The 26,233-nt window shown below is 41.5% G+C and overlaps 1 protein-coding gene across 9 annotated transcripts in view; it reads left to right on the top strand.

Annotated features, from left to right (window-relative positions):
* The window catches only part of AFF3 (ALF transcription elongation factor 3), a 309,887-nt gene that overhangs the window by 270,013 nt on the left and 13,641 nt on the right, over nt 1-26,233 (top strand). For 6 of the 9 annotated variants that reach the window (XM_072994483.2, XM_072994484.2, XM_078390315.1 and 3 more), the window contains 5 exons: nt 3,975-4,099; nt 8,834-9,032; nt 11,142-11,269; nt 19,901-19,964; nt 25,125-25,261. In XM_072994483.2, coding sequence (XP_072850584.2) covers nt 3,975-4,099; nt 8,834-9,032; nt 11,142-11,269; nt 19,901-19,964; nt 25,125-25,261 — 653 coding nt within the window. The remainder of the gene's footprint in view (nt 1-3,974; nt 4,100-8,833; nt 9,033-11,141; nt 11,270-19,900; nt 19,965-25,124; nt 25,262-26,233) is intronic. The other 3 variants (XM_072994485.2, XM_078390317.1, XM_078390318.1) reach the window with 1 other exon arrangement.

The following is a 26,233-nucleotide window of genomic DNA, read 5'->3' on the forward strand; positions in this document are numbered from 1 at the left end:
GGACTTCCATTTCTTGTCATCCATCTCTGTTCCTCCTCTTAACAGGTGTTTAATCCAAAAGTATAAAGTACCATACCAGGTAACTGTTGCCACATGGTAATTTTACACATTTATCCTCAGTATTCGAGGGACTGAATGGCTCATTGAAGTTTCCTCCATGTGAGCTAATATGACAGTTTCCTGAAAAAGTGGGAGAATCTCTCTTTGTACTTGAATTGTGTTCCAGTTCTGCCCCCAAATGTGCCTTGCCCTGAAAACATAGAGGAAATGAAAGATTTCAAGATAGCTAAAACAACTGAGAAACGCTCCTATTCCATTCCATCTACTCCCACCTGAAGTCATGTAGATTCAGGAGCTCTTATAGATTTTCAGTAAATAATAAAAAAAAGACAGACTACTACACTAAACATTGGTTGTTTCTCTTCCTTTTTCTCTCCGTCAGCAGCTTTTGCTCCCTGATCTTTACGTACCCAACTGTAGCTGGTGCCAGAGAAAACAAGGAATGAATCATCATATCAGCTATATCTTTGTTTCATCTGGCAAGAAAAAAAAATTGAGCTGCCATAGGATGAATAGGCTGTGGTAGATCTTTCCTCACCGGGATTGTGAGACAGGGTTGAGTGCTGGTAGGAGGCTGTCCAATCTGTAGTGCCTGCAAGGATTATACTAGCAATATAGTGTTCTATGGACACAATGGCTGAAACCCTGTTGTTTAGCATAGCAAGTCACAATTAGAGTTGGGCCATTGACTCACCAAATCCTCACTGATTCAATGGGCCTACTTTAGTTGCAACTCATGGTGCTAAGCAACAGGATTTCAGCTAATGCCTCATTAAGAATGATAACACTTGGACTAACGTCAATACTGAAAACAACACAGCAGCTTTTCCATAGATCCTCTGATATTCAGGCCAGAGGATATATTCACCACTCTTTTTACAGAGATGTTTTGGCAAGTGATGAAAGATGCTTGTTTGCAAAAACCCGTATTTTTCATCACCTACATGTCTTGTATCTAGCATGCTTCATTTTCTGACAAGTCATTGGTAGGTATATAAGCTTAACTTGCACATCTGATGACTAACATACCATATTTCTGAAGAAATCCCCCTATTCAGGGAGAAAAACAGGAAAATCAAAGGAAATATGTGCTCTTTTTAAGAATCTGGTTTGACTTTGATGTGTCAGAAATTGCTGTAATCAGCATTTAAAATAAGTTAAAAATTAACTCAAGGGAGAAGTAGAGAAAAACAAAGCTGATACATGTGGAACAGAACTAAGGAGAAGATACTTTTAAAGAAAAAAACTTTTTAATTTAGAAGGATAACTGAACAACCCCATCCATGTGCTGGAATGGACATTGACTTCAAAAATTCAACCAAAGTGTCATACAGTCATGGGAAAAAGAAAGTACACACTCTTTGAATTCTATAGTTTTAAGTAACAGGACATAGTAAAAATCATCCAGTTCTTAGCAGCTCTGAAAATAAGGTAAATGCAACCTCAGATGAACAACAACCCATGAAATTACACTATGTCATTATTTCTTTTACAAAAATAAAGCCAAAATGGAGAAACTGTGTGAGAAAAACTAAGTATACATCATGTCTCAGTAGCTTGTAGAACCACAATTAGCAGCAATAATTTGAAGTAATTGTTTTCTGAATGACTTTATCAGTCTTTCACATCATTGTGGAGGAATTTTGGACCACTCTTCTTTACAACATTGCTTCAGTTCATTGAGGTTTGCAGGCATTTGTTTATGCACAACTCTCTGAAGGTCCCGCCAAAGCATTTCAATCCGGCTGAGGTCTGGACTTTGTTTTGGCCATTGCAACACCTTGATTCTTTTTTTCCCTCAGCCATTTTGTTGTAGATTTGCTGGAGTGCTTGGGATCATTGTCCTGTTTCATGACCCAATTTTGCCAAACTTTAGCTATCGGACAGATGGCCTCATGCCTCTGCCCTATTCCATCTGAAGGCGGGGAGACTCAAGGGGCACAAGGGGCAAGCAAACCTTTTGAGCTCAATCCAGATTCTTTCTCTTCACTCCCTGGCATGCAACCCCCCTCTTCAATGCACACAGTGTAGCTGCCACTATCCCGACATACTTGCCTCATCATCTTGATAGCCTAGCAAGACCAAGACACTAGACGTTACTAGCATCTAGATTTCCTCTGTATTCAAAATCTAATGAACACCTGGATATGATTTTATGTATTTTATTAAAAAGAAAACAATTTTTAAAAAAGAATAAAATGGTTACAAAAAAACAAAAAGGTGAAAGTAATTCAAAACATCCTTGGTAAAATGAAACAAATTTACAGGAAATTACAAAATCATTCTTGGATATTCTTAAAGAAGGCACACACTTAGAAAATAAGAAAGTTCTAGCTAACCTAGCTCTCTTACTTATTCCTAACCTGTGCGGTTACCTGAACCAGGTCTCCTCAGGTATAGACAAACCATCTCGGAGAATCGAAGTTTGTCCTTACATGAATTCTCTCCTTTGCCTGCCTCCCTAAATCTCTCGGGCTCACTTTATTCAAAACAATGCTTTGTGTTTGTTGTTGTTTAGTCGTTTAGTCGATCAGAGCACACCAGGCCCTCCTGTCTTCCACACCCAAGATGGACAGGTCATAGTGGAGAGTTCTGACTAAACACAATCCACCTGGAGTAGGAATTGGCAAGCCACTCCAGTATCTTTGCCAAGAATACCCCATTATCAGAAATGAAAGACTTTGTGTTACAGGTGCCTTAATCACCTCTCATTACTGTTTATTCTTTCAGGTACCTCTAGGCTAGTGGATTGCTTCCTTACCAATTGTCATACCCTCACACAGGAAGGACTTCCCTAGTGATGTCTCTATCAAAGACTGTTTTGAACCAACCTCTACACCAGATAAACAGGAAAGCCATGGATCAATCCTCTTTAAAATGCATTCTGGCTAATTCTTCCTGGCAATCACAGTGACAGATGACACTTCAGATGCTTGATTTCCTCAATTTGGGCTTCCCAACACACATTATGATTCATCACACCATATATGTAGGATTTTTAATTATTTAGGTTTGAAGATATGGACATCAGGGAGGTTTTAGCTTCTTAAATTATTTTCTTCAGTAGTTCTCTCTCTCTCTCTCTCTCTCTCTCTCTCTCTCTCTGTGTGTGTGTGTGTGTGTGTGTGTGTGTAAAAGAGAGACACTTATGTGTGAAAATTATATAAATTGAGGGCGGAGAGAGTAGGAGAATTGATGATCTTTTAACCCCAGAGAGGCATCAAACAAAATCAACCTGAATCCTAAGTCTTACAGAAAAATCTGAACTCACTGCAGCTAAAAACTACAAATTCTACTGATTGTAGAAAGGAAGGCTTTCATAAAAACAAACTAATTCTTACTGTGTTTACTGTGTTATAGTTACGTCCATAGTCTTACACATGTTCTTGTATAATTAAACTTAACTGGTTGAATTTCAACAGCAAATCATAACTACAGTAGGCCCATTGATTCTTATCAGATTTATAGAGCTATTAACTCACTAAATCTCTTCTAATTCAATCAGCCTCATCTAGTTGTAACTTACTGCTGGATTTCAGAAAGTATGTTGTGTGTTTAAAGTCATTTGGTAAGTGTGTGGAGTCCATACATATTGAGGGGTGCATGCTATCACTGCCCATGCCCCCCTCCACCAGTCTTCACTTTCAGCAGGAAAAAAAGGGGAGGCATCTGTGTAGTCTTTCCACATGAGCTAGAACCCCAGTTTCTGGGATGTAGTAATCTTGTTTATAGCAATTTAACATCAATTTTCCTGTTAAATGACACCTCCAACACAATCATTTTGAGTTCACTAGCAGTTAACTAAACTGTTCAGTGTCATCTACTAAGATTTCTATCTTGAAATAAAATACAAGCCCTACAATGTTCAGTGACTCTGGAGAATTCAGTTTATAATGCTTTTTTCATTCCTCTAGTATGACAATGAGGATGAGAACAGGGAGAGCAAGAAGATTCACACTGAGCAACAGTGTTCTTCACATTTCCTTGCCTCAGCCCAAATCATTTCCACACCAAATGATTGCAACATGGTAAAAAACAGGTATGTGTTTCAGATGTTATATAAAATTCACCTTTGAACATTCAGTGTTAAAGCAAAATCAGTTTTAAAATTCAGAGTAAAAGACAGACTTGGTATTTAAAGGGGTGGAATCTTGCTTGTTGGCCTTATTTATGTGTTATAGGCCAAAATCCTGCTGCCAAATCCAGCCAGAGTAGATCCATTCACTCAGTTATTGAATGGTGAGTCAACACGTAGGTCTACTGTAGTTCCGATTTAATAAGCCTGCTCTAATTGGGACTACTAGTAGGATTCTGGTCAAAACGTATTAACCTGTAGTTACAGTTGTTTGATTTTGTCCAAAATGTTTGTCTCCTGTTATATGATATAAGAAATCAGGAAAACAATGGCATTTGTAAATGTTGGCAGCAAAAATGGGCCCATGAAACTGATCGCTTAGAATTGCACATGGTCTGAAGTTTTGGGATATAATAGGATACAGAATTTTAAAATACACATATCCATAGCAGGCAACTTTAAAAAATAATCTTAATGTCATTGTGACCAGAGTGAAAAATGATATGTTTTAATTACATAGGAACATTAGACTCGGAACAAATTTGAGCTTGGGTTTGTCTTCAGCTACAATACCATTTAAGATAATTCATACCCACAAGTTCTTTCTCTTTCTCTCTCGCTTTAATGTTTGCTCAATTCTATCTTCACTCTTTTCATCATTTTATTTATTTTTTCTTCCTCAAAATCTCTGGGTGGAGCACTTGATTTCTGAGCAATGTACAGCTTTAAGAGTAGCAGCCCACTTGGATGATATTCTATAAGTGAGCACAGTGGTGCCTCGCTTAACGATTACCTCATTAAACAACGAATCCACTTTATGATGGTTTTTTGTGATCGCTATTGCGACCACAAAACGATGTTCCTATGGGGAAAATTTGCTTAACGACAATCGGTCCCCTGCTTCGGGAACCGATTCTTCGCATTACGACGATCTAAAAACAGCTGATTGTCGGGTTTCGAAATGGCTGCCCGCTGTGCAAAATGGCTCCCCGCATGATGTATTCTGCATATAAGGAATAAGCAGGGGGACAATATACAGCCTTGTCGTATTCCTTTCCCAATTTTGAACCAATCAGTTGTTCCATATCCAGTTCTAACTGTTGCTTCCTGTCTCACGTATAGGTTTCTCAGGAGATAGATAAGGTGGTCAGGCACTCCCATTTCTTTAAGGACTTGCCATAGTTTGCTGTGCTCCACATAGTCAAAGGCTTTTGGAGGCCATACTGACTGTCTAAAATACAATCAATCAACCAACCAACAACCAATCAATCAATAAAGCCAATATTGCTAGAAATCCACTGCCAATGTTTAAAAATAGGTTTTGTGTGATACTAGTCAAAGCTATGGTTTTTCCTGTTGTGATGTATGGAAGTGAGAGCTGGACCATAAAGAAAGCAGACCGCCGAAGAATTGATGCCTTTGAATTGTGGTGCTGGAGGAGGCTCTTGAGAATCCCCTGGACTGCAAGGAGAACAAACCTATCAATTCTAAAGGAAATCAACCCTGAGTGCTCACTGGAAGGACAGATCCTGAAGCTGAGGCTCCAGTACTTTGGCCATCTCATGAGAAGAGAAGACTCCTTGGAAAAAACCTTGATGTTAGGAAAGTGCGATGGCAAGAGGAGAAGGGGACGACAGAGGATGAGATGGTTGGACAGAGTCATTGAAGTGACCAACATGAATTTGACCAAACTACGGGACGCAGTGGAAGACAGGAGGGCCTGGCGTGCTCTGGTCCATGGGGTCACGAAGAGTTGGACACGACTAAATGACTAAACAAAACGTGATACTAGGAGGATAGTACTCGGGTGAGGCTCTGTGACCTTTTCAGAAGATGAACTGCCGCACCTGGACAGGAACTACATGTTTCGGATAGCCTGCAGTAGGTTTTTAAATACAAGTTTTCTGAAACTAGGCATGAAGCCTTGCATTAAAGCAGGATGTGGGGCAGTCCCCACCCCGCAGGCTGGCCAGCACTGGGAGGCGTCCTGCCACTTCTGAGAGTGCCAGTGTTCGGGCAACCTCGCCCCATTGCCATGGGAGGAAAAAGAAGTCATTGGCGTTGCCACTACCATAGCAAAAACAGCATTGCCAGCCAGCCAATGCCCAGGTGTCCATAAAGCCTCCACGGCACTGGCTGGGCAGTGGTGTTGTTTATACCTCAGGGGCAGCACCAGCAAGTCTGGTTTTGCTGCATGATGAGCCCCATCCCTGGCACCGTTAGTAGCTTGGAAACCTCCCAGCACGGGCTGACTGCAACAGAAGCCCTGGCCCGGTTGAAAAATGGTACCAATGTTCCCTTTTTAAAACTGGTCCAGGGCTTGCATGATGTGAAATGACTGAAGTCATTGCAAAGTGACTTTGGTCCTTTCTGGAAGTGTTGTGGCGGCAGCAGCAGTTCATACTCAGTGGGTAGAAAAAGAAGGGGCTGTGGGAGGCTGGGGCCACAAAAACAGCCTTGGGAAAGCCAAGGGCCATATTTTGCCTATCATGGCCTTTAGAGAACCTGAAGAGTTCAGTAGCATTGGTGTGGAAGAAGTGCCCATAGCTCAGTGGTAGATCCTGATTTTTCCAGCTAAACGTACCAGGCAGTAGGTGATAGGAAAGAGTTCCGGCTGAGGTCCTGGGCAGTCAGTCTGATCTTCTATGGGCTAGCTGGGCCAATGGCCTGAACATTTCAGCCACCTTTTTAGCGTGCTTGCCATTTAGTCAGTCAAGGACATCCATTGTTTTGGAGTCTAATTTACTGGAATTATTCCAGGGCTTGTCTCATCCCAAGCTCTTTATATGGCCTGCTCTTCCCCAAAGACCGCAGGTCTTCCCCCAGGCCTTTGGACCTCTACTCATATAGATGATAATCATCCATATGTACATTTGAGCTGCTGTGCATTTTGCACCTGCACAATGTGTGTACATTAAGAAAAGGTCACAACATTATGATTGGATGGGACAAAATAATTGTGTTTGCTGTCACTTGTGGCGCCATGGCCACTAGAGAACAGCTAGCTCAGCTGTGATACTGCATAACTACAGTCCTAATTGAGCTATCTAAATTGATATGTTAGCAGCGGGGGGAGATTTGCAATTCCCCATGAAATATATTATAATTTGAGTGCAGGGAAAATGAATTTTCTCATGATAGAGGTACTTCTCTGAGATACTTGAAGAATCTGTTTAGCTGACGTTATGCTTGTATGTGTGAAGCAAGTCTTTTTACAGCTTCAAAATTTAAAGCCTAAAAATATGGAAATCAACCCGGCGGGGGGGCGGGGAGTGTTCAGAACTAAACTTAGGAGATAGCATTATGTCTTATCCTCCATCTTAGCCTCCCATAATGTTTTTTTATGTATACTATTATGTTTTATGGGTATTTCACATTTCTTTATAGGTGCAATAGAGCACAATATGTGTTTAATGCCATCCGGAAAAAAAGTGGAACAATTATACTTCGTTTTATAGGACTATTTTAGTTAATTGAACAGATTCTCTCAATGTGTTCATTAATTTATCTTATTAGTCTTTAAAATCTGGAAGTGCTACAACTCATAATTTAGAAGACTTTTATGGGTTATAGTCCATAAGAGAATTTGGATCAAGGTGAATAAAGAGGCAGCCACAATCTGCAGTTTTACATTTTGCAAAGCGGGTTTCTATTTTTCCTCCTTTTGTAAATGGTATCTGTTGTGAAGAATGATTAAGTATCTACATAGCCACTGTACCCACATCAAAGTTGTCTTCCCGTTGTGTTACACACACACAGGGAAAGATACTGGACCAGGGCTGGTGCTACTATAATACTAAAAATAAAATGATTTGGTTTATCTCTGCATTGCATGAAGTGCTTTGTGTTCAACAACAGCCTAATAAAAGTAAGGGAGCTTCCATTTGGACAGTTCCTAGAACTGCCAATCAAAGGGCATTGTGCTGTTATGCAGTCTTTCCTTCTGTAAATGTTTTGGGCTGGCTAGATCACACGTTAAGGCAAACTTGTATTTCTTTCTCTCACCGTATTATTCCTCCAGGAATGTAAAGCTTTCAGAGTCTCACACTTAGAATATATTGGCCAAAATCCTATATGTCACTGCACCAGTGGTGCAATTGGTCACACAGTTCTTGTCAGAACCAACTGTGCATTTGGGCTGAGCTTCTTTGTGACAAATACTTCCTTGGTGCAATTGCAGTTTCCATGGGTGCAATGTCACAGGAATTCAACTAATATTTCATTTTTCTGTTTCCCTTTTCCTACTCTTTTTGTCAGCTATACTAGTATATATTGCTCTCTCCTTGGGTCTTCAGCAAATTAAAACTAACAGTGCTGTGAAGGCTTGGTCACCAGTTTCAGAGAAATTCTAGCTACCTATGAGGACATTTCTTTTTTAGTTGACACATGGCTTTATTATTAATCTTATTTTTTTTTTCAACTACCTTTGAGAAAGATAGTGAGCAAATCCTCATACACGTTGTATGTATTTTAGGTAGATTTTAACCATTGCATTTCAGCTTACTTAAAGGGAAAAGAGGGAAGCATTACTTAAACCAGCTCTTGGTCCTCATGGTATAAAGTTGTTTCCAAATGTAATAATAGTCCGTAGAGTTTATTAGGCCAGTAAGTTGAAACTGAGGGTGTTCATAATATAGACAAATAATAATATTTTTCTCAGAACTGCCGTTTGTGAGTTTCTATAATTTCCATTTCCAGCTTGACAACACCAATAAACAACAATGAGAAAATACTCCCGTCACCTGCCACACCTCTCTCTGATGCATCAAAACACAAATTCGTGAGTGATGATTTAACTTCTGCCAGCAAGCGTAATAGTGGCAATCTTTTATCTTCCATATCTTCAAGCAAAAAAAGCAAGAGTGAGGCCCAATCTTACCTTCACCCAGATTTTAGTGTAAGTTTTAATCATGGTAAATCTGACGGATCCCCTACAATCCTCTCCATCCACTTAGGCTGGCTGGAAAAGCCTTTTTGCAAATTCCTTGTCCCCCCCCCCCGAGGTGCAGTTGGTGGTCCACATGTTACAATTTTACTATGAAACCTAGAGTTTATGTAGACCTGGCCCTGTTCAGGCATTACATTTGAAACTACAGAGAGGGCTTAAAAGGCTGGTGGGGGACACGGGATGCATTTTAAGCTCCATCCCTGCATCCTTGACTCACCTGAAAGTCACTAACACTTTTGCATGGTTAGTATGAAGGTCTGAAGCCAAGCCTGTAGATTTACCCCTAGGCTTGGAATGTGGTCTAGTGCTGTAATGATCCATAAGGCAAAGGGAAAGAAAATATTACAAAATGAAATCTGTCATTTTCTTGTTGTCATTCCCTCTATTAGTGCATTTCTGTAAATGATTAAAAGATATCCACAAAATTACCCCAATGATTATAGGACATATTTAAAGAACAGCCTTTCAACGTCAGATATTGTATTTAGTTGATATACAAATTTGTGTCAGTAGCCTTCATATTTCCGCCCAGTTTAAACCCCAAGTGTCTGAACATGTCAAGAAACTCCTGTCCTGCATACTTCTATCCACAGAGACTGTTCTGGAGATCTTTGCATTTGGAGAGTTTCACAATGACAGCAGATATCAATCCCCAAAACTCTTCTACTGGGCAGACAATTGATTTTATAATTGTTCTGTAAATTTGTTCTGACCTAACTGTTCCTAGGAAATGTTGAGGAGGGCATTTAACACAGGAAATGTTGAGGAGGGCATTTAACACAGGGCCCAGAGGGTTACTGCCTCCAAAAAAAAGAAAATAAAAATTAAAAAATCAAGAGATCACACAGTAACAGGCTTCATCTTGTGCACCATCGTTCCACTTAAAAGCCTGATGAGCTGCTGAAGTAACTACTTCTATTTTATTCATTTAGAAAATTGTATCTGCTACTTATGTCTTCTTGTGTGTGTTTGTGTTTGAGTGCTCCAAAAGAAAAGGCAGAAAATTAAGAGCCACATTGGAATACAGATTTGTCCCCTTACAACGAATGGTTCTTTAAAATTGTGTCTCTTACGGGATATACAGTGGTGCCTCGCTTTACGATTGCCCCACATTATGACGAATCTGCTTTACGACGATCTTTTTGTGATCGCAATTGCGATCGCAAAATGATGGTCTAAATGGGGAAATTTCACTTTGCGATGATCGGTTCCCTGCTTCGGGAACCGATTCTTCGCAAAACGATGGTTTTTTAACAGCTGATCGGCGGTTTCAAAATGGCCGCTGGCTAATTAAAATGGCTCCCCGCTGTGTTTAGGGACGGATTCCTTGCTATATAGGCAGCAAAAATGGCTCCGTATGGAGGATCTTCGCTGGACGGTGAGTTTTTACCCCATTGGAACGCACTGAACGAAATTTTCAATGCGTTTCAGTGGGTTTTTTAATTTCGCTTTACGATGTCTTCACTTAACGGCGATTTTCCTGGAACGGATTATCATCGTTAAGCGAGGCACCACTGTACATACATCCTCTAAGAACAAAATGCTTCCTTTTTTTCAAAACTACTTCATTCATATGCAAATCCATATGTTTTTAATAGATTAGCAGATAGATCTTATACAACTCTGGTCAGAAGTAAGCACACTGAATTCAGTTGGACTTACATTCTTACACATTTATATAGCGTTATAGTCCAAGGTTTATACGATTAATCAGCTCAGACTGCAACCTTATATATCCTTATCTGAAAACATGAATCCATTGGGATTTAATTTCCATGTAGACATGCATACAGTTGAACTATAAGATTTATTTAAACAACTGACGGGGCTGGAGTTATAGGCTTTGGGGTTTAGGATGCATTTTTCTCTCCATATCTTGGCTGGCTTACATATAAATTGTTGTCATACTAAGATACTTGTCTTGAATTCAATTATTTCCATGTCTGAAAACTGCTGCACAAAAAACAGCTCTAGATAGAAAACTACAATTGTTTGTGGTTGCCTTTGCTAATCAAATCTGTGACTAATTCATTATAATCACCCTTTCTCATTGTTCAGAAAGCAGCATACATTAACTCAGAAAACACTGCATTGTGCAGCAAAACAACGTGCCAAAAAGAGCCTTGGTCACCTGTACCCACTATGCACAAAGAATGTAGAAGAACAAAGGTCCTCTTCAATGATGGGTGAGTACAGATTGTTTCTTCCATGAGAATTTGTGATCAATGTTCTCTTATCCCGTTATGATGGCATAACACAAAAGAGGGAGTGGGGGGGGGGATTGCATCCTGAGTTGCATCACTCAGCATGCTACTGATAATGGTCTACAGAGATTTCTTAACTTGAGGCAATTTGCCTCCAAAAGTTAATTTGCATAGCTATGCTAGAGGATTTTAGTTAATATATTTTGATTTCTTTATTGTAATTGTGAATGGCATCTGGATAAAAATTAGTTGGCAAAGCAATATATGGTAAAATATATGTAATTTGTTCCTAGAAGGCTTTATAATATTAGTGTTTCATGGTTGTGTAAATGCTCTGCGGAAAAGAAAAGAAGTAAAATCATGAGTAGCTTGTGAACTGGGACAGGGGAGGCTCTCACCAAAATTTCAGGGGGCACTCCCCAACTCTAGTCATGCGTAATTACTGAGTAAAGTACAATAAAAAGCAGAGACCTCACCTTGCCAACAAAGGTCTGCATGGTCAAAACTATGGTTTTTCCAGTAGTTATGTGTGGAAGTGAGAGCTGGACCATAAAGAAGACTGACTACCAAAGAATTAATGCTGTTGAATTTATTTATTTATTTATTTATTTATTTATTTATTTATTTATTTATTTATTTATTTATTTATTTATTTATTTATTTAACTTATATGCCGCCCACACTACCCGAAGGTCTCTGGGCGGCTTACAGCATTTAAAATACAATAAAAAGGCAAAATAAAAGGGCAAAATAATTAAAATGCAATTAAAATATATATTCTAAAAATTGCCATCAGACCTACAGCTGATATTATTTCAGTTAAAAGCCATTTGGAACAGGAAGGTTTTGACCTGGCGCCGAAATGTCATCAGCGTCGGCGCCAGACGAATCTCAGTCTCAGAACTGTGGTGCTGGAGGAGACTCTTGAGAGTCCCCTGGACTGCAAAGAGATTAAACCTATCCATTCTGAAGGAAATCAACCCTCAGTGCTCACTGGAAGGACAGATCCTGAAGCTGAGGCTCCAATACTTTGGCCATCTCATGAGAAGACAAGACTCCCTGGAAAAGACCCTGATGTTGGGAAAGTGTGAAGGCAAGAGGAGAAGGGGACAACAGAGGACAAGATGGTTGGACAGTGTCATCGAGGCTACCAACATGAATTTGACCCAACTCTGGGAGGCAGTGGAAGACAGGAGGGCCTGGCGTGCTCTGGTCCATGGGGTCACAAAGAGTCAGACACAACTTGACAACGAAACAACAACAGCTAAAGTTTACAGATCTTCTTTACAATCAGCCCATTATTGTAGAATGTAATGCAGTGTTTAATAAATTTATTACTTATTAAGCACTCATGGTGCAGAGGTTGAACTGCAATACTGCAGTAAAAAAAAAAAAAAAAACTGCATGGCCTGAATTCTGTCCCGACGGTCTCAGGTAGCTAGCTCAAGGCTGACTCAGCCTTCCGTCCTTCTTAGGTCAATAAACTGAGTACCCAAATTGTGGGGGTGGGGGGGGCAAAGTGTAGCCTGCATATTTAAATTGTAAACTGCCCAGAGAGTGCTTTAAGCACTATGGGGCGGTATATACACAGCACACTTAAACTCAATATGGGAGCTAATTTCATTGAAAAATGCTGTTTTAGTTGACACTGGGTAATGCAGAAGCATGAATGAGTCTCTGGTGGTGAAGAGGCTGTTGCCTTGCACAGATGGCAACACCCACTAAAACATGTCTGAGGCACATCATCACCGTCTCAAACAGAGCACACCCACCAGAATACTGAGGCAAGGCACAAGGGGACAGCAAACAAATCAAAATAGTGTGGCATGCTGTTTCTTGTTAATTTAAAAAAACTATGGAAAAACTTCGCCTTGCAGCAGTTCCTTACAGAACAGATGTACACAGCGTATGTTCCTCCCTCCCTCAAGAGAGCACGCCAAAAACCACCCTGAAACAGCTCCTAAGGCTGAGGTGCTGATTTTAAAAAACTCATCTCCTTCCCTGCCCCCCATTTTTGTTCCTGATTGTTTGTTGAGCTTTTATGAAACCCTTGCAAATGTCTCTATCACACAGTTCTGCTTAATGTAGTAAGTCACAACTAAAATAAGCTGACTGAAATCTATGGGGACTTGGTGAGTCAACTCTTCATAAGCTCCACTGATTCACTACTCTAGTTGTAACCTACTAGGCTAAGCAACAGGATTTCAGCCATTGAGATAGAAAATAATAAGTCAATTCCAACTTACATTGATCCTTGCTAGGGTTTCCTGGGTATAAAGGACTCACAAGTGCATGTTTGCTTCTTCTGGGGGCACTTCAGGACTGCAACTTGCCCAAGGCCACATAAGCTGGCTCTTCTCCTACAACACACAATGGAGAATCAAACTCTGAACTTCTAGCTGCACAGCCCATTGCTGCATCTCACTGAGCTACGTATCTAGCTATCTAACCAGCTGATATAAGATGTAGTCCTTGTAAATTGAGATGAAAACATAAATTGTAAACTTATGATTTATATTTTATATTGCTTTGTTTTTACCTATGTAATAACTGTGTATATTTTAAATTGTTTTATTGTATATGTTGTGAGCCGCCCAGAGTAGACTATGTCTAGATGGGTGGCATATAAATGCAATCAATCAATCAACCAACCAACCAACCAATCAATCAATCAGTCAATAAAATGCTTTGTGACATGTATTTGAATGGAACTAACAATTTAAAACTTTATATGCAAATATAAGCTGCACTTTTTTAAAGCCCTTCCTTTTTTAAAGCAGACTTTTGTACTACCAACATTTTGTGCTGCATGAATTTAACGTCTTTTGTGTCTTTCTGCACAGTCTTCAACGAATTGCATTCGGTAGACAAGAAATCTTACAACAAATAATATTAAAAATAATATATTTGAGTGCAGCTGCCATGCCAGCTTTATATGAGTCTGTCTGTTCAATATAACAAGTAATAGAAATACTTTATTTCTTGCTGCCTTGGAGCGAGGTTTTAGAGAAATTGGCAGCAATACAGCTAAAAGTACTTCTTTATGGATAGGCAGTAAATTTTTAGGTAATTTCAGCCTCGATTAACCTCAGATATCGTGTGGAGATTGCCTTTGTTAAAGCGAATGCAAAGTTTTAGTGCCTTTTGTGGCAAGATCATTCAACATATGTAGTCTGACCTGTCATTATTCATAACACCAATTAAAAATACTAATTAGAAACAGCCAGTATATTCTTTACCCAGGAAGATTTTAATTATACTAGACAAGTATGAAAGACATCTTCTGCTTATTTTTCCTTTTCCATTTAAAATGTGTTCTTTAAAACTATTATTACAGTTGCAATAGCTTAAGGATTCACATTAGAAAATATTATTAAAATAAATTTCATAATAGCGGGGGTTATTAAAGAGTTGATGTCTGCAGCCTTTTAGGATTGGGGAGGGGAAATCATCTTGAGACCTGATCTAACATAGTGGGCTCTCATTATGTTGCAGTTCTAGAAATCTTATGAGAGATCAAAACAGTGCTTCCTTGGGCTTTGCCTACAGCTTATTGTCAGCAGTTATGGTCTTTCTGTTTCCTTAAGCCACAGGATGAGTTACTTTTCTTGGAACACTTGAATAGGTGTTACTAACACTTTGAAGGAAGCAGAGGTACTCATACCTGAAAAAAATGAGTTTCAACATTTAGGACAGGGACCACAAGCATGCCGTCTCTGGTGCATTGCATTAATTTAAGTATTAATGGGTCTCTCCTCAAGGAGACACTTATTAGGCCCATTAGGAATAAATCAAATTTGGCAGTGGACGATATTGGCAATTATAGGCCCGTCGCCAATGTTTCTTTCCTTAGTAAAGTGGTCAAGAGGGTGATGGCTGACCAACTTCAGGCCCGTCTGGATGAAACCAATGCCCTGCATCCATTTCAGTCTGGCTTCAGGCTGTGACATGGTATGGTTGCCCTGTTTGATGACCTCCTGAGGGAGGTTGACAGGGGCAAAATCCCTCTGTTGGTCCTTCTCGATATCTCAGCCGCCTTTGATACCGTCGACCACTGTATCCTCCTGGGGAGGCTCTCTGAGCTGGGAATTGGTGGTCTGGCATTAGCCTGGCTCCAATCCTTCTTGGAGGGCTGTCCCCAGAAAGTACAACTTGGGGACAGTGTATTGGCTCCATGGAATCTCAATTGTGGGGTTCCACAGGGCTCGATTATCTCCCCAATGTTGTTTAATATCTACATGAGGCCGCGGGGTCAGGTCATCAGGGGGTGTGGGGCTTCGTGTCATCAGTACGCTGATGACGCCCAGCTCTACATCTCCTTTTTTCCTACAACAGTGGGTGTTGTTCCGTCCCTTCATCGTTGTCTGGATGCCGTACTGAGATGGATGCAGGCAAATGGTCTGAGGCTGAACAGGAGGAGGTCCTGAGGGTGCGGTGGCCCAGACATTGGTGGTTTGGGAAACTCCCTCACTTTGGGGGAGGTGACTCTCACCACAAAGACTGAGGTTCACAGCTTGGGGGTACATCTTGACCCGGCGCTTACCATGGAAACCCAGGTAGTGTCAGTGGTCTGCACCACCTACTTCTAACTTTGGCGGATCGCCCAGCTGCATCCCTATCTTGATGTCAGGGCCCTCACCACTCTGGTCCATGTGCTTGTAGTCTCATGATTAGACTACTGTAATGTGCTCTACGTGGGGCTACCTTTGAGATTGATGCGGAAGCTTCAAATGGTACAGAATGCGGCAGCCAGACTTCTTACTGAGGTGAGAAAACATCAACATATCTCCCCCACACTGGCGGCCTTGCATTGGCTACCTGTTCATTTCTGCATTGATTTCAAAGTAGACTATGTCTAGATGGGCGTCATATAAATGCAATAAATAAATAAATAAATAAATAAATGATGATGACATATAAAGCCCTAAATGGTTTAGGACCCCAATATCTGGCAGAAGGCCTTCTCCCACCTAGAGCTACCTGAATCACTCACCATAGCCAGGAGGGGCAGCTGAGGGGCCTAACGCTGAGCAAGGCCCAAAGAGAAAGAACAAGAAAGTGGGCCTGCTCGGCAGTGGCCCCTCAGATCTGGAACAATCTTCCCCCAGAAATTTGTCTGGCTCCCTCACTGGGCATTTTTGAGAGCCAACTTAAGACCTGGCTCTTCAGACAGGCCTTCCCTCCTGTCTATAACTTCTTTCACCATCCTCTAGTGCAGGGATCATCAACCCCCGGTCCACAGCCCGGTGCCAGTCCATGGGTTAGCTGGAACTGGGCCGCGGACACAGATTTCCGGGCAACCCACATAGGGGGGCGTGTCGCGCTTGCTGGTGGGCGTGTGGCCTTCATGCTAACCCTTTCCCCAGCGCCCCTTGAAGGACAGCAGTGCCCCTTCCCTGTGGGGAAGCCGCCATGGGGCAGCCAACCTGGGAAGCGCCCTGATGCATGGCTTTGCTTCTTTGCTTGCTTGCTTGCTCGCTCACTCCCCACCCTCCCTCTCTAGGGAGCAGCCAGCTAACAAGCAGCCGCTCCCCCCCCCATGTCTGCCTGTGTCCTCCTGCATCTGCAAGAAACCGGGACGTGGAGCTACTTGGGGGGGGAGCGGGAGAGATGGCAATAGTCGAAGCCAGAAGGGGGGAGAGAGATGGAGCAACTTTTCAGACTGGCTGGCTGGGCACACGGAGGAAGTGCTGCCTCCGGGAGGCAAGAGTTGCAAAGTAGCTCCATCTCTCTCCCCCCTTCTGGCTTTGGCTATTGCCATCTCTCCCACTCCCCTCCCCACAAGTAGCTCCATGTCCCGGCTTCTTGCAGATGAAGGAGGACACAGGCAGGTAAGGGCGGGTGAAGGGAGAGTGGTTGCTTGTTAGCCGGCTGCTCCCTGGAGAGGGAGGGTGGGGAGAAAGCGAGCAAGCAAGCAAGCAAAGAAGCAAAGCCATGCATCAGGGCGCTTCCCAGGTTGGCTGCCCCATGGCGGCTTCCCCACAGGGAAGGGGCACTGCTGTCCTTCAAGGGGCGCTGGGGAAAGGGTTAGCATGAAGGCCACACGCCCACCAGCAAGCGCGACACGCCCCCCTATGTGGGGGGCCCGGAAATCTGTGTCCGCGGCCCAGTTCCAGCTAACCCATGGACTGGCACCGGGCTGTGGACCGGGGGTTGATGATCCCTGCACTAGAGGATGGTGAAAGAAGTTATAGACAGGAGGGAAGGCCTGTCTGAAGAGCCAGGTCTTAAGTTGGCTCTCAAAAATGCCCAGTGAGGGAGCCAGACAAATTTCTGGGGGAAGATTGTTCCAGATCTGAGGGGCCGCTGCCGAGCAGGCCCACTTTCTTGTTCTTTCTCTTTGGGCCTTGCTCAGCGTTAGGCCCCTCAGCTGCCCCTCCTGGCTATGGTGAGTGATTCAGGTAGCTCTAGGTGGGAGAAGGCCTTCTGCCAGATATTGGGGTCCTAAACCATTTAGGGCTTTATATGTCATCATCATTTATTTATTTATTTATTGCATTTATATGACGCCCATCTAGACATAGTCTACTTTGAAATCAATGCAGAAATGAACAGGTAGCCAATGCAAGGCTGCCAGTGTGGGGGAGATATGTTGATGTTTTCTCACCTCAGTAAGAAGTCTGGCTGCCGCATTCTGTACCATTTGAAGCTTCCGCATCAATCTCAAAGGTAGCCCCACGTAGAGCACATTACAGTAGTCTAATCATGAGACTACAAGCACATGGACCAGAGTGGTGAGGGCCCTGACATCAAGATAGGGATGCAGCTGGGCGATCCGCCAAAGTTAGAAGTAGGTGGTGCAGACCACTGACACTACCTGGGTTTCCATGGTAAGCGCCGGGTCAAGATGTACCCCCAAGCTGTGAACCTCAGTCTTTGTGGTGAGAGTCACCTCCCCCAAAGTGAGGGAGTTTCCCAAACCATCAATGTCTGGGCCACCGCACCCTCAGGACCTCCTCCTGTTCAGCCTCAGACCATTTGCCTGCATCCATCTCAGTACGGCATCCAGACAACGATGAAGGGACGGAACAACACCCACTGTTGTAGGAAAAAAGGAGATGTAGAGCTGGGCGTCATCAGCGTACTGATGACACGAAGCCCCACACCCCCTGATGACCTGACCCCGCGGCCTCATGTAGATATTAAACAACATTGGGGAGATAATCGAGCCCTGTGGAACCCCACAATTGAGATTCCATGGAGCCAATACACTGTCCCCAAGTTGTACAGTGTATTGGCTCCATGGAAGCCAATGGAGCAAAGAATCAAAGCCATACATCAGGGCACTTCCTGGGCTGGCTGCCCCACGGCAGCTTCCCCATAGGGAAGGGGCGCTGGGGGAAGCGTTAGCATGAAGGTCACACACCCACCTGCAAGCGTGACATGCCCACCAGCAAGCATGACATGCCCACCAGTAAGCGGAGGGGTGCCCCACCTCCCATGGAGCACACACACACCAAATGGTCCACAGACTGAAAAAGGTTGGGAACTGCTACTCTAGTGTATTAATATTGTTGTTTTATTTTATTTTAATGTTGTTGTTAGCCACCCAGAGTAGACTTCGGTCTTAATGGATGGGATATAAATTAAATAAATTAATTAATAAATAAAATAATAACTAACTAACTAACTAACTAACTAACTAACTAACTAACTAACTAACTAACTAACTAACTAACTAACTAAATAAATAAATAAATAAATAAATAAATAAATAAATAAATAAATAAATAAATAAATAAATAAATAAATAAATAAATAAATAAAATAATTTTTCAATAGGAAATAAGTGCCTTCTCCTTTTTAGGCCCAACCCAGATGACACAGTTAGCATGTCATTAAAAGCACAACACTCTTAAGTAATAAAAGAAACCTGATTATCCTAGCACAAGCTTGCTATGCCCCACATTTTGCAAATTAGCGAACTTTTGTGTTGCAATTGGCTCTCAGGACATAAACACAGGTTTCATTTCCATGTCTGTGATCTGAAGGAACTGTATTGCCCAATGGAAAATTCTGTAGTTCCAGGAACTTTTCTATTAATGTGTTATTTGGCTCTTAGACTTTCTGTTGATGCTTCACATGGCAAGAAGCTAACCTATCTCCAGTCCTTGCATCTATCAGAATTTCCACCAGGCATTTCAAACACTAACAAAACTGTTGCTGCCTGCCACGTTGCAGTCTAGAGATATGAGATGTTCTTTTATCTTCAGTGCAAACAATGTGCCATTGTTCTTTCCTGTCCTTTGCTTGTTGTCCAATCCTTAATCCAGCTTGTTTGTGCCCTATCTTTAGATCTTCCTCATTACGGCAAGCAGGGAACATGCATCTTTCATAGTATCAGAAATATTTAAATAGAGATCTCTAGATCCCTATTATCCTATATCAGAAAGTACTTGCTAGAATGACAAATATGTGTTTTCGAAACGTTATTTGCAGAGCACTCAGTTCACTGTTTGCTTCTTATTCTTCACTAAAAAACTGAGGATCTTTACAGTATTTGTTAATGGTATTTATATATGAAAGATACCCTTAAGGTCTATAAATATGTAGGGGGAAATAATATTTTACATTTCAGACTCAAATTCTTCCTTATGATTTATCCCATTTTAGGCCACAAAATATAGATTATTTTATGCAAGAAGCTAAAAGAAAGAAGCATAAAGCAGATGCAATGGTAAGAATGTATACATGTTTAGTAGATTGTTTCAGATTATCCGCACAATGTAACTTTAGAAGAACTCTAATTAGTGGCAATTTTAAATTTTGTCTGGTAAATAAAAAACAGTGACTGAAATCCTATTGTGCAGTTACAAGAAAAGATGTATGTTTTGGAAGCAAATTGCCCTTATATTAAGAAATCTCCATATGCATTATCTGTTGCACACTGAGTTGCATGCTACAAAGATTGATTTACAGCAGTTCACTTCCAAAAGTTATACCTTTTGCATACTGGAAAACAGAATTTCAACCATTAATACTACAAAATATGCTTAGCTGAATAGCTATGCTTTAAACAATATTGAAGGTCAATCCAACATTCTTAGATATATATGTGTGTATGCGTAGTTAGTAAATTGTAATTGTTACTTTTACTGTATAGGGCTGTATTCAAAGATGTTCCTTCATTCGTGGAAGCCTGTTTGATCCAGTAGAGGCTCCTATGAACAGGAGGACAAACCAATTTTGCATTTTCCCCTCCCCTGCAATACCTTTTGCCACCCCTGCATCAATGTGGGAGGTAGCTTTGTGGGGTCCCAAGAAAGCAGAGGAGGGATTTTGCAAAAATTCCCTCACTCCCCTTTCTATTCATAGAGCCCACATGGAAGAGAGCCTTCAGTGAATGAAAAGAATACCGCTGGGTACATGCCATTGAAATTTGGGTTGAATAAATTCAAAACAGAGTTTTAATAAAACCCATATTGCATTTAATCTACATGCTTGATTGATCTCATTGGATCTTGTTTTAGTGACAATAATAATGAGTTCAGAATTTCTTTTTATTATATGGTTTTCTTCCCCCTACGCTATTAGAGCCAATTGTTTTAGTATGAATTTAAGCAAATCCCTTCTTTCATAATTAGCCATTAGCTAAGGGCTTCAAATTGTTGTCAGGCTATAAACTGTCAGTTTTGCAACCGTGTGAATGACTATCACCTAGGTATTCTACTACACACGATCCCATTACCTCTAATTTTCTTTGAAATCTTCAGGTTATTATTTCTCCTGTTTAACATTTTTTTTTATTTTTAATGATCTCAAATATGTAGGATGAAACAATAAAATAAAACAAATGAATTACGAAAAGAATTCAGTTAGCAGTAAATCAGTGGCAATGTTAAACATCAGCAAAAATGCAGAGCACAGTTATTAGTGGAAACAGTCCTGAAAAGTTCTCTCAAAAAGGAATTCATGCAAAGACCTCCAAAAAAGACAGGGATTCTAGTGTGAGGGTATTGGAGCTGTTTGACATCCAAAAGGTTCTGTAGCTTGTAGAAGACTGACTATGGAGCAAGCTGTCCTTGAAAACATTGCATTACCAGAGAAGCTTATAAGATCAGGGAGGGGGAACACTGCAGGCCCACATAGTATACCACTACCACCCTACAATAATTGTAAAGAAAACAAACCATACTAGTTTAGAGGCGGATAAATCAAAGGCTGCAACTTTGTTAGAGCAGACTAGTACAGTACGTAGTGTTATAGCATAGGAACCAGTTGTGAGCATTGGGGAAACCCGTCTCCTGCTCAATGCCCCCTTCCCATTCTGGGAAGACCTGGCATGGAAGACAAAGGTGGAGTCATCCTGTGTGCCCGACTACTAGGATGTACTCTGTCATCTAGTGCAGTGGTTCTTAACCTTTTTGAAAGAAACGCCCCCTTGAGCCATTGAGGAAGTTATCATCGCCCCCCTCCCTAAGGTGATAATACCTTTCCTTCCTACCTACCTACCTACCTACCTACCTACCTACCTACCTACCTACCTACCTACCTACCTACCTACCTACCTACCTACCTAGTCTCCCTCCCCACCCGGGTGTGAGGCAGCGCTTCACGGGGCAAGGATGAGGACCCAAGAGACCCTTTCCTTCCACCCGATCCACACTCAGTGCTCCCCTAAAGGAGAAAGGCAAGATGTGGCAGGTAGAAAGAGCTGGATCATCTAGCGGCAGCAGCAGCACCGGATCTACTGCCAGCACTGCGGCTGCAGTCGCCTTCACAGGTTTGGCTCCCTCCAGCGCCCCCCTACCGCTCCCCTTCTGTTCTTTCGCCCCCACACCTCCCCTTTTCGTTCTACCGCCCCCCTTAAAAATGAAATCGCCCCCTGGGGGGCATTATTGCCCACCTTAAGAACCACTGATCTAGTGTGAGGTGCTGAAATGGCCCTCCTGAGCTGAGTTCACCCCTGCCAGTCTTCATTCCAAGATCCTAGACAGGATGCCAAGTGCCCACACCATAGGGAAACCCTTCCCATACATACGATTTCCACACATACCACTGCAATCAATGAAAGTTGTAACAAAAAAGACATGATCATTAAAAATTATTTACAGGATTATAAGAACATCCCCCCATTTCCCCAGTCCACAATATATGCAGCCTCACCCTTGGCAGTTGGCCTCCTCAGACAGATGGCTCAGTTCAGCAGAAAATTGGACTTCCTTGGTGGACTGGTTTGAAAACAGCATTGCCCTGTTCTGTCAGTGCAGTCCACCTCTCAGTTGGCTAGCCAGTCCCTAACTAGCCAACTGAGGAGTAAATTGGCACACTGGCTAGCTGGAGTGCAGAACTGCATTTTACCACGTGTCATGCTGTGGCATGCTATGTGACCCCTAGGAAATACTAGTGTTGCAGGAAGTTGGTGGCCAGCTACTGCCTCTGCACTCCCCATACTGCCACATGGCAAACACAGCTCCTGGTTAAGTCAGGCTGGGGACCCTGGCTTGTCTGAGTTAAAATGGACCCCAGTCATTTATGGCTTTCATGGTCCAATTAGCACTTGGAAGTGAGGCCAGAAATAAATGACCCTGTCACTGTGATATTTGAGGATCTTAATTCATCCCTCCACACACAGCAATACAGTAGTTAAACTATCAGAACCCTCTTCAAAGGCAGCCTCACCAGTGACTGCGGAAGAAATACTGTACAACATATCTTTGGATTAAGAATTGCCTCTGTGAGGTAAATTTTTCACACGATTTCCCTGTGGTGTCTTAGAAGCTCTTCACACTGTGCAAGCAATAGAGCTGGTGAGCTGTTCAATATAGTGTGCTAAGTATGCTGTGCTGTCACTACATAGTGCACATAAACTAGACTTGGAAGCACAGATGTTTTCTGTTAACAAAATTGTACTCAGGTAGATCTTGAGACCTCATAGGAATGCTTTCTGGCAAACGTATACCTATGCACATGTTTATTATCTCTTTCTCCCTAAATATATTTAGTATACTGAAAATCAACATTGCACCATGAGAGGTACCATATGTTCAGAAGCTGTGTTTTTCCATGCACATATTTTCTTCTAGCTGTAAGTGGATGTTCAGTTGCCATTTATGTTAGGTTACTACAACACAGCTTTACCTACCCACCCCCATAAATAGAAAAATCCCATCCATTATTTTATTCCTTCTCCCCTGTTTTGAATTTTATGGGGAAGGAGACACTAAATGAACTTTTAAAGAGCCAATTCCTTAATAACAACAACAACAACAACAACAACAACAACAACAACAACAACAACAACAACAACAACAACAACAACAACAACAACACCAACAACAACACCCAAATTCTACTTTTGCTTTCTCTGTCCCCTCCTGTTATAATTTCATATTTTAGTCCCATCAAGTCAGTTCTGGTTTATGGCAACCCTTTTCAGGGTTTTCTACGTAACGAGTACCCTCCCTCCCTTTCTTTTTAAAACTAACTGGTTCCTCAGGGGATCTCAACTCTCAGCTTCTGGCTCTGCAACCATACAATTGGAACAACTCTCTGAGCTATCTGGCCAGCTTCAGCAATAGTCATTGGGAGTCTAAATTCAGTTTCCTGGGACAGATGAGGAGCTTCTGTGTGGTATTTAATGTGTAGAACAAAAAAGAATGACCACTAATGCAAAAAAAGAGACCACCCCACTTCCAAGTCCTCCTTATTATTTATTGGATTTCTTTTTACTTTGCATTATAAAGCTAATCGAATAATGAAGTCTATGCAGTTTGCACTCATTCATGCAAGGTGTGCGATCTGTATATGGTGCAAGATGCCATCTTCAAAGTTCAGTGAAGCTTACTCCCAGGAAAAACATTCATAGGCTTGCAGTTTGCGTAAGAATGCAGATGAAGTAAATCCTACCATGCATTTACTCTTACTGATATATTTGTTTATTTATTTGTAACATGTGTAGTCTGTCTTCTCTCCAAATATTTCACTTATTTTTCTGTTAATGTATTTAGTTTTTCAGTAGAATACCTATTTCTGGAGATATTTTGGTGGAAGGACGCCACGATTAAAATACACTTAGACTGCAATCATGCACTGACATACCTGGGAGTAATCTCCACGGGATACATCTGGATGTAGTTGTATAGTATTGCACTGTTTGTTTTTTAAAAAAAAGACACATACAGAAAGTGAACCCGATACATAAACTCCTGTATTAGGCTGCAGTATAGCTCCTTCCAACCATTGCTAAGTACTGGTAATTGATTAAGGTTGCATCCATTTACTTAAGAGTGAGCCCCAGTGAACTCAGTGGAACTTTTTTTCTAATTGAAAAATAAAGGATTGTACTCTAAATCACTCATTCTCAACAAGGGCTGTATGGCCCATTGGGGGCCCTGGCACATTTGAAAGATGCCTCAGATTTATCTGTTCGTGTTGCATCCTTGTTTGCACACAGCCCAAAGTTTTCCTTGTTTGATGAGGAGGCCTGGAACCTGAGAAGAGCTCCTAAAAGGGCCCAAAAAAGTTGAGAATGGCTGGTTTAAATGACTTGAATCCCTGCTTCAGCCATAAGAATGCAATTTGAAAAGTGAGGGCACACTCCTTTCCTTTTAATCACCCAGATGTATGAAAAATAATTACTAAAGATATATCTGCCCAGCTCAATGTTTGGGGAGGGGGGGTGGAAGAGGATCAAAATCTCCCTGATCCCTATTAGTGAAATGGGGAAAATGTCACCTCTGGTAGAGTAATGCTGTTTGCTCAGAGATGCATCTAAAAATGTTTCAGAATGTATAATTCTGGGTTTTCTTCTATAAGCTGCATCAACTCTAGGACAAGTATGAAATACAAATCATTGTTTTGTGATTGCTGTTTTCTGTTGCAATGAACTTATCAGGTGGAGAAATTTGGCAAGGCATTGAATTATGTTGAAGCTGCATTATGTTTTATTGAATGTGGAAATGCAATGGAACAAGGACCCATGGAATCAAAATCACCATACACGATGTATTCAGAAACTGTGGAGCTCATCAGGTAAGATAACATGGAATATTCTTTCTGCTGATCAGCCACTCGGGTTGGACTAGACAGTCCTTTGGACTGATTCAGCTGGATTCTTCTTAGGTTCTTCAGTTCTTATGTACATATTCCGACTCTTGCTTGGATCTTACATTTTCACACTTCTTCTATGTCAATAATATATTATTTTATTATTTATTTATTTATTTTATTTATTTATATCCTGCCTATCTGGTCTTTCGACCATTTATAGCTGAACGCTTGTAAATGTAGATCAATTATAGGTAATGAAAGGACATTAGGGTAACACTTTGCGATTGATAATTGAAAGGGTGTTTTACATATTAGATCTAATCTTGCCTTAATTTTGATCTTCTGCAGCTTCTAACTTATCATGTACCCTGTGGATGGTTGTTCTTCTGTTCTCCTGAATCATTTAATATACAAAGAAGTTGTTGTTGCTGTCATCGTCGTTATATGCCATCAAATCAATTCCTACTTATGGCAACCCTTTCCAGGGTTTTCTAGGGGGGAAAGTGCTCAGAAGGAGTTTACAACTCCCTTCTTCTGAGTTTGCTTTGGGACTGTGCAACTTGCCCAAGGCGACATAGGATGACTTTTCCCCTAGGAAGGCACAGTAGTGAATTGAGCTCCCAACCTATGGCTCTGCAACTAGGTACCCAACTCAGTCTCCACCAATCAATATACTAAAAACTGTCCATTAAGTAAATGTAATAGACAGTCTGTTCCCACAGGCTTACAATGTGATTAAAAATATTAAAAGGGCCTTATTCAGATGTTATATGTGAGGGCAAACTCACCACATGTAGAAAGGAGCATTCTAGACCTCCCCCTCCCCCCAATCTTATCATAGGGTTAGAGCTCTGGAAAACTAGAGTTGCAACATGGCTGGAGAATCCCCATGGACAACAGAAGATTTACCTCTTCATACTGAACTGATGTCACAAAGGGTGGAGCGAATTCTCT

This window comes from Pogona vitticeps, chromosome 3 (genome assembly GCF_051106095.1).
Source record: "Pogona vitticeps strain Pit_001003342236 chromosome 3, PviZW2.1, whole genome shotgun sequence".
Lineage (NCBI taxonomy): Eukaryota > Metazoa > Chordata > Lepidosauria > Squamata > Agamidae > Pogona > Pogona vitticeps.